The 12430-nt window shown below is 38.6% G+C and overlaps 1 protein-coding gene across 1 annotated transcript in view; it reads right to left on the bottom strand.

Moving 5' to 3' along the window:
* brinp2 (bone morphogenetic protein/retinoic acid inducible neural-specific 2) overlaps positions 1-12430 on the bottom strand; it is a 120142-nt gene that overhangs the window by 72808 nt on the left and 34904 nt on the right. Inside the window, exon 2 of the mRNA XM_017718429.2 lies at positions 4212-4533. Within this exon, the coding sequence (XP_017573918.1) occupies positions 4212-4483 (272 nt within the window). The 5' untranslated portion in view covers positions 4484-4533. The remainder of the gene's footprint in view (positions 1-4211; positions 4534-12430) is intronic.

Below are 12430 nucleotides of genomic sequence, written 5' to 3' on the forward strand. Positions count from 1 at the left end.
GAAGGCATTGAAGCTATGGACTGGCCCACCCGTTCCCCAGACCTGAATCCGATTGAGCACATCTGGGACATCATGTCTCGCTCCATCCACCAATGCCACGTTGCACCACAGACTGTCCAGGAGTTGGCGGATGCTTTAGTCCAGGTCTGGGAGGAGATCCCTCAGGAGACAATCTGCCACCTCATCAGGAGTATGCCCAGGCGTTGTAGGGAGGTCATACAGGCACGTGGAGGCCACACACAATACTGAGCCTCATTTGGACTTGTTTTAAGGACAAAGTTGGATCAGCCTATAGTGTGTTTTTCCACTTTAATTTTGTGTGTGACTCCAAATCCAGGCCTCCATTGGTTAATAAATTTGATTTTCCATTGATGATTTTTGTGTGATTTTGTTGTCAGCACATTCAACTTTGTACAGAACAAAGTATTCAATGAGAATATTTCATTCATTCAGATCTAGGATGTGTTATTTGAGTGTTCCCTTTTTTTGAGCAGTGTATATACATTTACATACAGGTACATGTATATCAAGACACAACAGTTGATGGTTTTACACTGAGCTTTAGTTTTTAAACCCTAACCCAAAAGTGCCACATAATTTTTTCATCAGTGCGTTCATTCTTACAGATCATGCCCTATTTGAAAGTGCCATAGTAGAATAGGTAGTAAGCGTGGGGATATTGAAACCTGCATACATCTGACATTTCGTCTGTGCCAGAACTCATAACATGACTAATTCTTTAAAAATAGTTTAATCATTGCTATGCTGGCCTGGTCCTGGAGAACCAAATGAAAAGTAGACATAATTTGTATCCAGAACCTTACGGCCCAATTAGGAATGCTTTAATGAGCTTTAATAACTTATGAGGCTTTAATATTTTGCAGGGTAACTATTTATAATGCTAGTAAAAGTGTTTACATTTTCAAGAGCAATTGCTGTGATGCACATCATGGGCTCTACATAATGCAATTTGTGAACTGCTGACATTTTTTTCTTGCTAACGTTACTGTGTAAAACCTTTAATCAGCTGAACTGTTCCTTCTACGGATTTAACAGTATTAATCTTTCATCCAGAAATAAAATATTCCATTAACATAGGATCATGTAGTTTTGCCCATTAGCAATGTGCTGATTGGCTAAAAATACTCAACATTATACAGCCATTAGTTACTATATATACATTATTTCTGCACATACTAGTATGAGTCACTCTGGTGCTGTGAAGGAACATGACTGTGTGTGTCACTTGTCTTAGTCACGGCAGAAACTGCCACAGAACGTGAGGGAGAAGTTGCATGGGGTCTGGCCCATTTATGTCATGTGGCTGCACCTGCCCTGACACTGTAATGATATGACTGCTGCTGTCTTCAGAGGCGTTGTAGAGAGACTTTATACTTGCCACCTTCTGTATGTTGCATTTTTAATTTTATTTTATATTTGTCTTCAATAGAAACTTACTTCTTGCTGAATAGTATTACAGTTTATTATTCAGTTATTAACTCCATCTCCCATGGCATATACAGCATGAATTCCTAACTTTCTTACAATGCTCTCCCACTCATGGCTACAAGTACTCTCTCTCTTTCTCTCTCTCATCTCTCTCTCTCTCATATATATATATATATATATATATATATATATATATATATATATATATATATATATATGTACACACACACAGACACCCATCCAAGTCATTAAATTCAGGTGTTCCAATCACACTGTGATAGGACGCCAACTGTGCAAATGTGAAATTTCCTCGCAACAACTTTCTACAAAATCAATTGCTACAGACCTCTAAACTTTATGTGGCCTTCAGATTAGCTCAAGAACAGTGCATAGAGAGCTTCATGTGCTCTCTAGTGCAGTGGAGACGTGTTCCCTGGAGTGATGTATCACGCTTCTCCATCTGGCAATCCAATGGATGAGTCTGGGTTTGGTAATTGACTGACTGCATTGTGCCAAATGTAAAGTTTAGTGGAGGGGGGAGTATGGTGTGGGGTTGTTGTTCAGGAGTTGGGCTCAGCCCCTTAGTTCCAGTGAAAAGAACTCTTAATGCTACAGCAGACCAAGAGATTTTGGACAGTTTCATACTCCCAAGAGAAAATGTACACAGAACAAAATGTGTCAGGATAGGAACCTTTTTGGTTACCACAGCTGAAGTTTGAAAAGGTCATTTTCTCTTAGAGAAATCTGCTTCCTAATATTATCATGACTGTAGAAGGATGTACACCTTTAGAGGCCTATGGGAACCTGTGTGAGCAGAGGTTCGAGTTAGCCAGTATGGCCAAAATATGATATATTCATATTATTGCACTATTATTGTTTTTCACACTGTAAACCTAAATAAGGTTACTTTGAAAAAAAAAACATGCAAACTCATTGCCTCAAAAATAAAAATTAAGTAAAGTTATTTAACAGGTTCAAGCTTAAGTAAAAGTCTTTAAGCCTTTCAGGAGTATCAGGTTGCCTCAGCACAAGCATAACATTTGCATATTGAGCATTTCTTTCCATCTTGTTTCTTCTACCTTCTTTGTGCTGTCATTCCCAGCCCATCTTGCTTTGGGTGTCTACTTCTTTTGGTAAAGTTTCGTGATTCAGCTAATCTCAGTCAGTACTGACTGAAAATCCGAATTTAAATATTGAGTTCCATCTCCTGAGTGTGGCTTCTGTGCAGGCTAAATACTGAGATTACTCTGGGCTAAACTGTCAGCACTTGCCAGTATGATCTAGAACAAAAATAAGATCAATTGTTTAATTTGCCTGTTAGTATCAAGTATGTGCAATACAGTATGAATTTGTTAGTTACAATGTAATTGAGCCTAGCAGTGAATATAAATTACAATTTCTTAGTAGTTAGTATAACTATTATGTATTATGTATTGTAAGTCCAAAATACTCAATAATCTAATCAATTTACTTAAGTGTATAAAACAATAATGTGTTTTGTTCATACTTAGTTCAGGTAAGTATGGTCAAAATATTTGAGTTACTTAAACAGATTAAGGCTTTCCACAAACCATTTGAGTTGACTTAACTCACCAGGTTTTACAGTGTAATAGACAAATGAATAAGATAAGAGCGGCCCATGTATGAAGGCTGAAATTGTTTCAGGTTTCTTGGACATTCTGTGTAGTTACTGCTTGGGACTGGTATTCACCAAGTGACCGCGTTGCTTGCTATAGGCCAAACTGAAAAACCTGAATACACAAGACCATCATGGTGATTTTAGCATGAGAATATGCTATGACACAAAAAATGTCACAATGCAATAACTAATAAAAACAAAGAGTTAATCAGTAGAAACAAACAAAACTGCTAAGAACTTCAGGAAGGTTTCTGGGCAAACAACTCTTATCTGAAGAACTTAACCAAACCAAATTAATTGATCTCAACTAAATTTACCTAAGTAACTAAGCACTATATAATTAATAGTCCATGTTACTAGATTTTCATTAGTAAGTTTCACAGATGAATAACATGAACTAAAAATAGTGCAGTTAAAAAACAGTTATTGTTTTCTAGTGTAACTTACATGAGAAGTGTATCACTCAAGGGCAGTAACCACAGATTCATCAACATGCAATTTTTAAAATATTTCTATTATGAATATTACATTGAAGAGGACAAATTAACATTCACAACCTTATGGGACCTACAAATATAGATATCCATACCTCTAAGTGTACATTGAAACAGCAAAAAGGAACATTCCTTCCACCGTCTATTGCATGCTTATCATAACCGTTTCCACATCAATGTTTTTGTCACATGTCTGGTTACTAAATGAGCTAAAAGATTTCTGGTGTTACACCTTGTTTACACAGCTTGCATATTATGTTCTCCTGTAAAAAAAGAAAAAACACTAAAAACGTATTATCCACAATAAATTGCCTTTAAAAACATTTCATTGCAGACATACACATCTGGGAACTGAGAACATATAAATATGAATTGTGGAAACTATGTTAACTTTTAAAAAAACAGGGAACTCTTTTAACCTCTGCATTCATGTCAGACTGTACAGCCCTGTGATATCAAATTATTGACAAGGGGTTATAACAGTTTTTGCATTAAGCATATGTTGTACACACTTCTGTACTTAGGTAATAAACAAGGCAATTCTAAATAATAGAAAAATGCTATGAAGTGCTGCAAGACAAAAATAACTAAAAAAACAAGGTATACCACCCAGCCCTAGCAGAGCTTACCTGTAGATTTTGTAGCGAGTGGTGAAACCTTGCTGAAAGCGCTCTTTGAACTCTGTGTACTCTGGGCAGCGGTGGAAGGGCCCTTTGTCGGATAGGAGCCAGTCCAGTTGGCCACTGCTCCGGCCAGACACGGATGAGAAAGGGGAAGGGTTGTGATCCAGGCGCTCAGCAGCAGCCAGGATCCAACTCAGAGGACCCAGAGGTGCCCAGTGCCACAGGAGCATCAAAAGGAACCATCTAACGACCACGGCTCTTGGCCAACACGACGCCATCCTGCCCCTGGGTACCTGGGACCAGCATTCTTCTGCCAATCCCTCTTGACCTGCCATCAGAGGAAAGAGAAACAGGTGATGTTAGATGGGTCATTTGCAGTTTATGTATTTTATATACATTCACCTAAAATGTTAACTCTACCTTCTCCACCTTTTAGGTCCACTGTGCTGGTGTACAGTTAAAAACGGTATCCATCTGTTGATGCACGATTTGTGTTAGCCATCCACCAGTAATCAGTTTCTGACCATAAAGTACACAATACCTGTGTACATACTAACCTGACCAGAATGGGGTAGAAGGTGGCTGACAAAAGATATGTACAATATACAACCGTACGCCTACAAGTCTGTGAAAAAGTATTTGCCAATTCATTCTAGGACAATGATCCAAAGCACACACATTCACCATTTTTGGCTCAAAACAAACAAAATTAAGGTCTTATATTGGCCAAATTTAGTCCTGACATGAATCTCATTGAGATGCTGTGGCAAGACCTTAAACAGGCAGCTCATGCTCAAAAATCCTCCAGTGTGGCCAAATTAAAATGATTCTGCAAATATGAGTGGGCTGAAATTCCTCCAGAGCAATGTAAAAGACTCATCACAGATTATTGCAAAACATTTGATTGCAGTTGTTACTGCCAAGGGTGGTACAACTAGTTAGGTTTAGGGGACAATTACTTTTTCACATGAGTGATATAGGTTTTGAATAAGTCTTAATCTTTGATAAATGCAATGATCTTTTAAAAGTTGCATTTTGTGTTTACTCATGTTGTCTTTACCTTTACCTTTATCATTTAACTATGACAAATTAGCAAAAACAAAAGAAACTGGAATACTAAGAATACTTTTTCACAGCACTGCATACAATGTAGATGCTAATGAAGCAGATAGTGAGTATCTTTAGGTAAGCAAAGTATTGTATCATTAGCATTGAAAAGAAATAGAAAAATACTGCAGGAATAGATATATATCCAGTTCCACTGAGGTACAGCAGCAAGCACAGAGCAGGGAAACAATATCATGGCTTAATGAAAAACATACTGTATCTAGAAGGTGATGAATACAGCAAAATAAATAGTAGTTGTGAACGGGTCTTTCTAATAACTAAGTAGTAGGTATGAATAAATCTAAACAACTCAGTCTCAGCATGCATGACTGTTCTCTCATAACTTTGTAATATGAATTCCTTTCTCTCACTGTGTTTTGTGCAGAAGAGCATTTCAGTTTGTGAAGCACAGTAAACACTCAATTATTCAACAGTGCACTGGGAAAAAATACAAGACCAAGAATGTTTGATGCATACGTCAAAAAATGAAGAGCCATGGGGGACCCCCATATTAATGAGTGAGAGGTTATATTCTGCATTGCACTAATGCACTGATGCATATACAAAGACGTATATTATACCAGCGGGATCCGGGACCATCAATATTCCCTGACATTGTTTTCTAATCTTCGCCAAATTCACAATGTGAATTAATTTCACTGGGACTAGATGCATGTCTGGATTCTTAATGATGTATGAACTACCTTGCTTTCATTTAGAAGTGGAGCAAGGGAAAACTGCATGTTTCTAAAAAGGCAATTAGTGGGGAGGTGACGAAACTGGAAGCCAAAAGTGTGCTTTGAAACCCAGTAATAACCTTATGAGTATGATGCCTTTCTGTGTTTACCCCGAATAGTCCATCTGTACACAATTCATAAAGCTAGCTGAGGCCACTGGGTATGTGGAGATTTTTATGGTGTTCCCCTATTGTTTTCTACAAGAACATCTTATTTCCTCCCTCAATCTAGTGGTTCTAACATAGTGAATTTAATTATTCTCATTTCTCCTGGAAGATATCTTTCTCCTCCCTTCTTGCCTCTACTCCCACCCTTTGTTTTGTGCCCAGCAATCCTCCTATGGCCTTATCTTGATACATCTAATTCCTCTCTATTGCATTCCACCTCCCACTCTACTTTATATCTTTCATTCCCCAACCCCTTTGTTCCTTTCCTGTTCACTTCATCCTATTGTTTTTCTTTTTTCTTTTTCAGTCCAGGCTTCCATGATTCTGAAAAAAAAGACCAAGAACAGCAGTCTTTGAAGAGAACGAACGAATAAACTCAGCTTTTCTTGTTCCATGTAAAAGAGTAAGTTCTGACTTTGCTTGACTTGATTAAGTCACAGAACCATGAGAAACACATTTATGAACAGGTTTCTACCGCTCAGATCCTTTGTTCTCTATTAGCTTTATAGAATCAAACACTTTGTTATCCACCTGCAGATAATCCTCACACACAGTGTCTGAAAGCAATAGCTTGGGTGAAAATGAAATTTACCCAATTTGTCCAAATGTAGTTGATCAGTGAAGACATGTTTACTTCTGTAGCTTTGCACTGGAGCTGTGAGGCTACATTATTACTCCACCAAGCTACGGAAAAAAATCAGGCCACAGGATGGCTGCTGAACAGTTTTCACTTTTGTCGATATTTAGATTCCTGCATGATCCTGTTTACACCTGCCATGAACCGTTAAAGTGTAGTGAGTCTTAAGTAGGGCTGTGTTCAAAATACTGATACAGCAATACAATATGGATAAGCTTGTGGTGATACTTGTATCAATATAGTGACAGCTGTATCGGTATTTATGAATTTATTTTTACACAGCACATTACTGCACCAGTGAAGCAGATACTGCAAGTCTGAGAAAGTGGCGTTTACAACGTCCAATACATGGCAATATAAAAATTATAAAATGCTGTGTTGGAGAAAAAAAGCATTTCTTTCTGGTCCCCCAGTACACACGTTCTGGAGAAATAGAGCTTTGAGTGAAGTTCATTCATTAGTTTATTGTCTGCTGTTGTGCGCATGAATGAAGTGAGTAACCTTTCCTAATTCAAATTAAGGCATATATGAACCTTGTTAGTTGTGTACTTGAGCTAGTTTCACTTTCAAAGATGTGGCTTAGTTCACGGTAGAACTTTTATTAGTTTGCAGCTGGCACTTGTTAGTGCTTAGCAGTTAGCATTTTGAGTATGTGGTTGTAGTGCTGTTTTGTGTTGTAACTCTGTTGAAAACAATAACATGAATGATGTTATTGTTGTAACTATTGCTGTATATGATCTGTGGTACATGTCAGTGAACATCTCCTTGTTCACTGATAGTTCCACAGTCACAGCCTTTCTCACACGCTCTTGTTTGTGTGTGAATACTGACTACTGCCTCATAGGCTGCTACTGCCTTTTAGGATTAAAAGAGTAGAAACTTTACTCCTCTGCCTCTTTGTGATCTGATCAGCAGAGTGAACCACACCTATAATAACTATTTTAGAAGTTTCCCCAGAATTATTTATTCATCATTCTTATAGTTTTTAAACTTAAAAAAGTCTGACATGCATTTTAGTCAAATGTTATACATTTGGCCAGATGCAATACAGTGTAAATTGCATGTGTATCTGTAAGCCATATTTGACTATCAGAGCTCCAATACTGTGAGGGTGTCTCTTTGTGTTGTTCTGCATGCAGTAAAAAAAATGCCTTCTATTAAACATAGGCATCGCTGCTGCTTCAGTTCAGCTCCTGACGTGAGCTTGTCCTCTGAGTATGATACAGTAGTAAAATAAAGCATCAGTTTGTTTAATCTGTACCTCACCTTGTCATTATTCACTGTCTCACAATACATGTGCTGTCCAATTCATACATGGTACAATAATATGTGGTCCATGACTGTGATGATTCATTTGAAAGGCTAATTATTCTAAACTGTCTTCTTGTAAACACTGGTGTAAAGCTAGAATTATGGCATGCAAAATTGTGATTTTTCTAGGTGGAAAGCATCTGTTGAACAGAACAGAAAAGCCCATAAACCGGAGAATGCAGGCAATTAGTTGTTTTATAAGAGCTGATTTGCATTTTATTGGTAATATAGCAATAGGATTTTAACCTAACTTATCAGAGATGCACTTGATTGCTGAGTGTTAACGCATGTTGATAAAATCCTATCAAGTTACAATTCCGATTTCATGAAACGACCAGGTAAAAATTGAGTCTAAGTCATAAAGTGTCAGAAACCCCACATACAAATCTCTGCACACCAAACACGTCTTGGATGACTGACTACATTGGGGATAAGGTGAAGATTGTGCAAACTTGCATTAAGGTAGACAGCCTTACACAAGCCAAGGTGATAGTGGACATGAGGAAAGTAAAGTGGAGAGCAAGGAAGCGCATATTCATGATGAAGTGCATGGCTGGGATGATAACATTCATCAAGCCCTGTAACACTGCTCCAGGTCCCCTTTTAACCAGTCCCCATAGAAGAAATACCACTGTATTTGACAAACACAGTTGGAGCAAGTGCTAACAGAGTGCCTTCTTCAATCTGAGAAAGTGTTCATCTCAAATTCAGTGATCATTTGTACAGTATTGCCAGATAAGATCCTAAATCACTATCCTGAACAATGTTGATGCACTGTGTTAAACAGCATCAGTCTATTTGAAGCATAGCATATTTAGGTTGCTCATAGCGCCCCTAAATTCTCCCTCCATGCACAGGTGCTAGTTGCTATGCTTTCTGCCTTGTCTGGCTGAAGTTGAGTTTGGGGGTTCTACTTTTCCACTCGTTCTCGTTAAGCTCATTCTTCTGGAAGAAGAAGCAAATTGCACTCAGCACCTGAGAAACATGGGCAGTGGTTTCCAAACAGCTGGAGCTAGAGGTGCCAGCCTAGCTATTTTCAAAGCCAAATCATCTCTCTCCTCACTCTCTCCCTCTCTCTCCATCTACCTCACCCCCCCTCCTATGACCTCACTGGCCCTTTCTTCCCTCTGACATTACTTCATCTCAGCTCTGTGTGCTGTCTATGGCCCTATCATACTCAAAAGGAAATGTAAGACACCAATGCTAATGTGACCACATGTTAACTATGGCACTAACACGTCCAGGTGACCTTCAAAAGTCATATTATGAGCACTCATTTAATGCAGATAAACCATTTTTTGGCAGTGTTCATCTTTTGACTGGGGGAAAGAGAAAGCAAAAGGTGATCTAGAGCCTATTTTGTACTGAAATACCTTGGCTGACTTCTTCCCATCTCGCTTGAAATTTGCCTTTCAAATGAGCCCAAATTCTGAGTTTTGACACCCCAGACTACAATATCCATGTGTGGGCTTATTGCTCTGTAGCCTCTGGAGGTTATGTCTAATTATAAAATGCATAAAACATACTGAAAATGCCATAGAGACAATGGAAGAAATACTGAATTTATCCCTGACATTTACATGTTCATCTTGCATAATTCAGGTGTCTTTTTATTTACCCTCGCCACCCTAGAGAGAATCTGGGAAGAAGATAGAAAGTGCCTTGAATTTATTAGTGTGTAATTGAGAAGACATAATGGGAAGAGGCACCTATACCCTAGCTTTGCATCTGTATATGCCCTACTGCTCAAAAAGGCTTTGTGGGTGAGGCAACCAGGCAACACAAATGGCACTGCAGGAACGCTGCCTCACCTGGAGGCTTTAACGGTTGGAGCACTTAGGAGAATGCATTGGAACTAATTGATCAGATAACTATCATCAGGTGGTTTGGTGGACTGGCAAAAGGCCTGCTGACACAGCAGCTCTGAAGGATTAGGTGTGCTTAACGGGGTCTGGGGGCCTGTGAGCCGCTCCCTTACTTGAAGGTTTTGTACCTAATTTTGTCCTCAGTGATGTAAAAACAGCAAATGCCATCTGGACTGAGTTCCATTTGGCAAAGGTGGGGAGCCAGAGATATACCGCACCATGGGGAGTGTGGAAGCTGCACGAGTTGAGAAGTGATTTATCAAGAACTTATCTGCCATCTTGGTTTTAACCTCTGCGCTAGCAGGCCGACTAGAGCATTGCCTGCGGATTCATATATTTTTAAAGGGTCTCCTAAATCCATTTGGGTGTGCAGCAGTTTCATCTTGTGGAAAACCATGAACCTATTATTAAAGAATCAGTCATAACCCGGTCATGGTTTCTGTTAAAAGTGCATGCTGTAATAATTTTCATTTTGCCTCCGAGTCAGTTTGACTGACACTTTTCATAAATTCTTCAGCAAAGGAGTAATTGTTATCATCCTGTAATCAAAACTGTTTTGTGCTATGTTAAGATTTGAAATGCAGCCTAGCACAAACACTAATGCTGTATTCTTAAAGCACGCGGAGTCTGTTTTTTCAGGATTCAGTATCTCCCAGGTTGGATGTGCGGCGTGCCTGCTGATTTGGAATGTACTGGGAATAAAATGTCTCAGCGATGAAGTGAAAAGTATTTTGATCTCAGGATAGTTCAGTAACTCTACAAAGCTGTGCGAGTTGATTTGCGGTACATGCACGTGAAGTTGTTAAGCCGAGCACTCTACATCAAACCGTCACTCGGGAGTGTTCTTGTATTTCTAAATGATCTACTCTACATGTCTCTTTTCCCTCAAGAATTGTTGCTTTGTAAAAATAGCAAGATTCTGAAAGAGGGAGAAACATGTTGAGGTAAGTACAGCCTTAATGAAAAACAATCAAGTTTTACCTGTTCAGACAAGGTAATTAGGGGTGAGAGGCATATCAGTACAAAAGCGAATACCAATATGATTTTGCATCCAAACATGCATTTCGCTGTACCATGATAAGCCCAAAAACAGCAAATCAAACTAAACATGAACTCTTAGCTGGCTCGGTTGCTATGTCAGTGATGGATCTCACCGCCTTGCTGCCATCAGTCCTACCGCATCCATGTGAGAGCTTATCACAGTATTCAGACACCAGCAAGCAGACGACTGGATTTCTCTATTCTGTCGTAGTGGTTTAAAGGGTGAACCACAATATATCAACACCAGACAAACGGAGCGCTCCTTTTAGCTATGTTTAAACTGAAAGCGGTGCTTTTGTGTCTTGTTTGATCTACAGTGTCATTAATTCACCGTGTTGTGCGTGTGACGGTTTCAGACGTCGTTAAAGTATATTTGGCAACTGTTTTTTACTCGTTGCCACCTCCCTCTCTAATCCTTTCAAAAAACTCTGTTCTAGAGAACCTTACAGTCATAACTGTTCCGCAGTGGTGGTGAAAGGAACCAGGTTTCTGAAGAGTTTATTGCCTCTAAAAGCATCACAGAAAGCTAGAAAGCTAAATAAAATGGCTATGAATACTCTGCATAATGCCAAGAGTACCTTTACAATAGTTTAAAAAAACATTATTAAAAGAACCTTCTAAAATCTATTCGTGATGGAGAGATACAGGTTGTGAGGCAAAACAGTTCCCAGTAAATTTCTTTTTCCAGGTTTATGGTACCGTTATCAACATTGCACACCTGTGCAAGTGCAGAGGTGGTTCTGGATAATAAATAAAATGACTACATTTTCCTTGTAGACATTATGATCCCTGGTTCCTATCACCATTACTAATAAGAAATCGCATGAAACCCCTCTGAATGACTTTACAGCATAGTGACTGAATTGTAAAGAAATTTTGGAAAATCCTTCAAATCTATTAACTTTGAGTGGTTCATACATTTATTATTATTATTAATAATAATAATAATAATATTAATAATTAATTGTTTAGTATATATTCTTGCTTAGGGTGCTGGAACAGGCGCAAGTATAAGTCACCAGTGCATTGGTTATTTTTGTTATTATAATTAATATTTTGTTTATTTGTCTCTCTTGGACGTTAAATGTTATTGCAAAGATGAATTAATACTTTTGTGTATTTGTGGGGTACATGGTAGACTATTTATAGGCAAGCAACAAGAACGCTCAATATTCAAATCCCAGGACTCACTAGGTATATCTGGTTGTGCCCTGGACAAGGTGTCTAACCCCAGAGGTGCATCTCTTCTGGTGATGCTGTGCTGCTCCCAGACTGGGCATAGTAAGGCAGCAAAGGGAGACATTTTCCCTTGTATGATTAATAAGGAGCATAACATCAAGGTTAATTTTGTAAAAACCAT

This window comes from Pygocentrus nattereri, chromosome 2 (assembly GCF_015220715.1).
Source record: "Pygocentrus nattereri isolate fPygNat1 chromosome 2, fPygNat1.pri, whole genome shotgun sequence".
NCBI classification, from domain to species: Eukaryota; Metazoa; Chordata; class Actinopteri; order Characiformes; family Serrasalmidae; genus Pygocentrus; species Pygocentrus nattereri.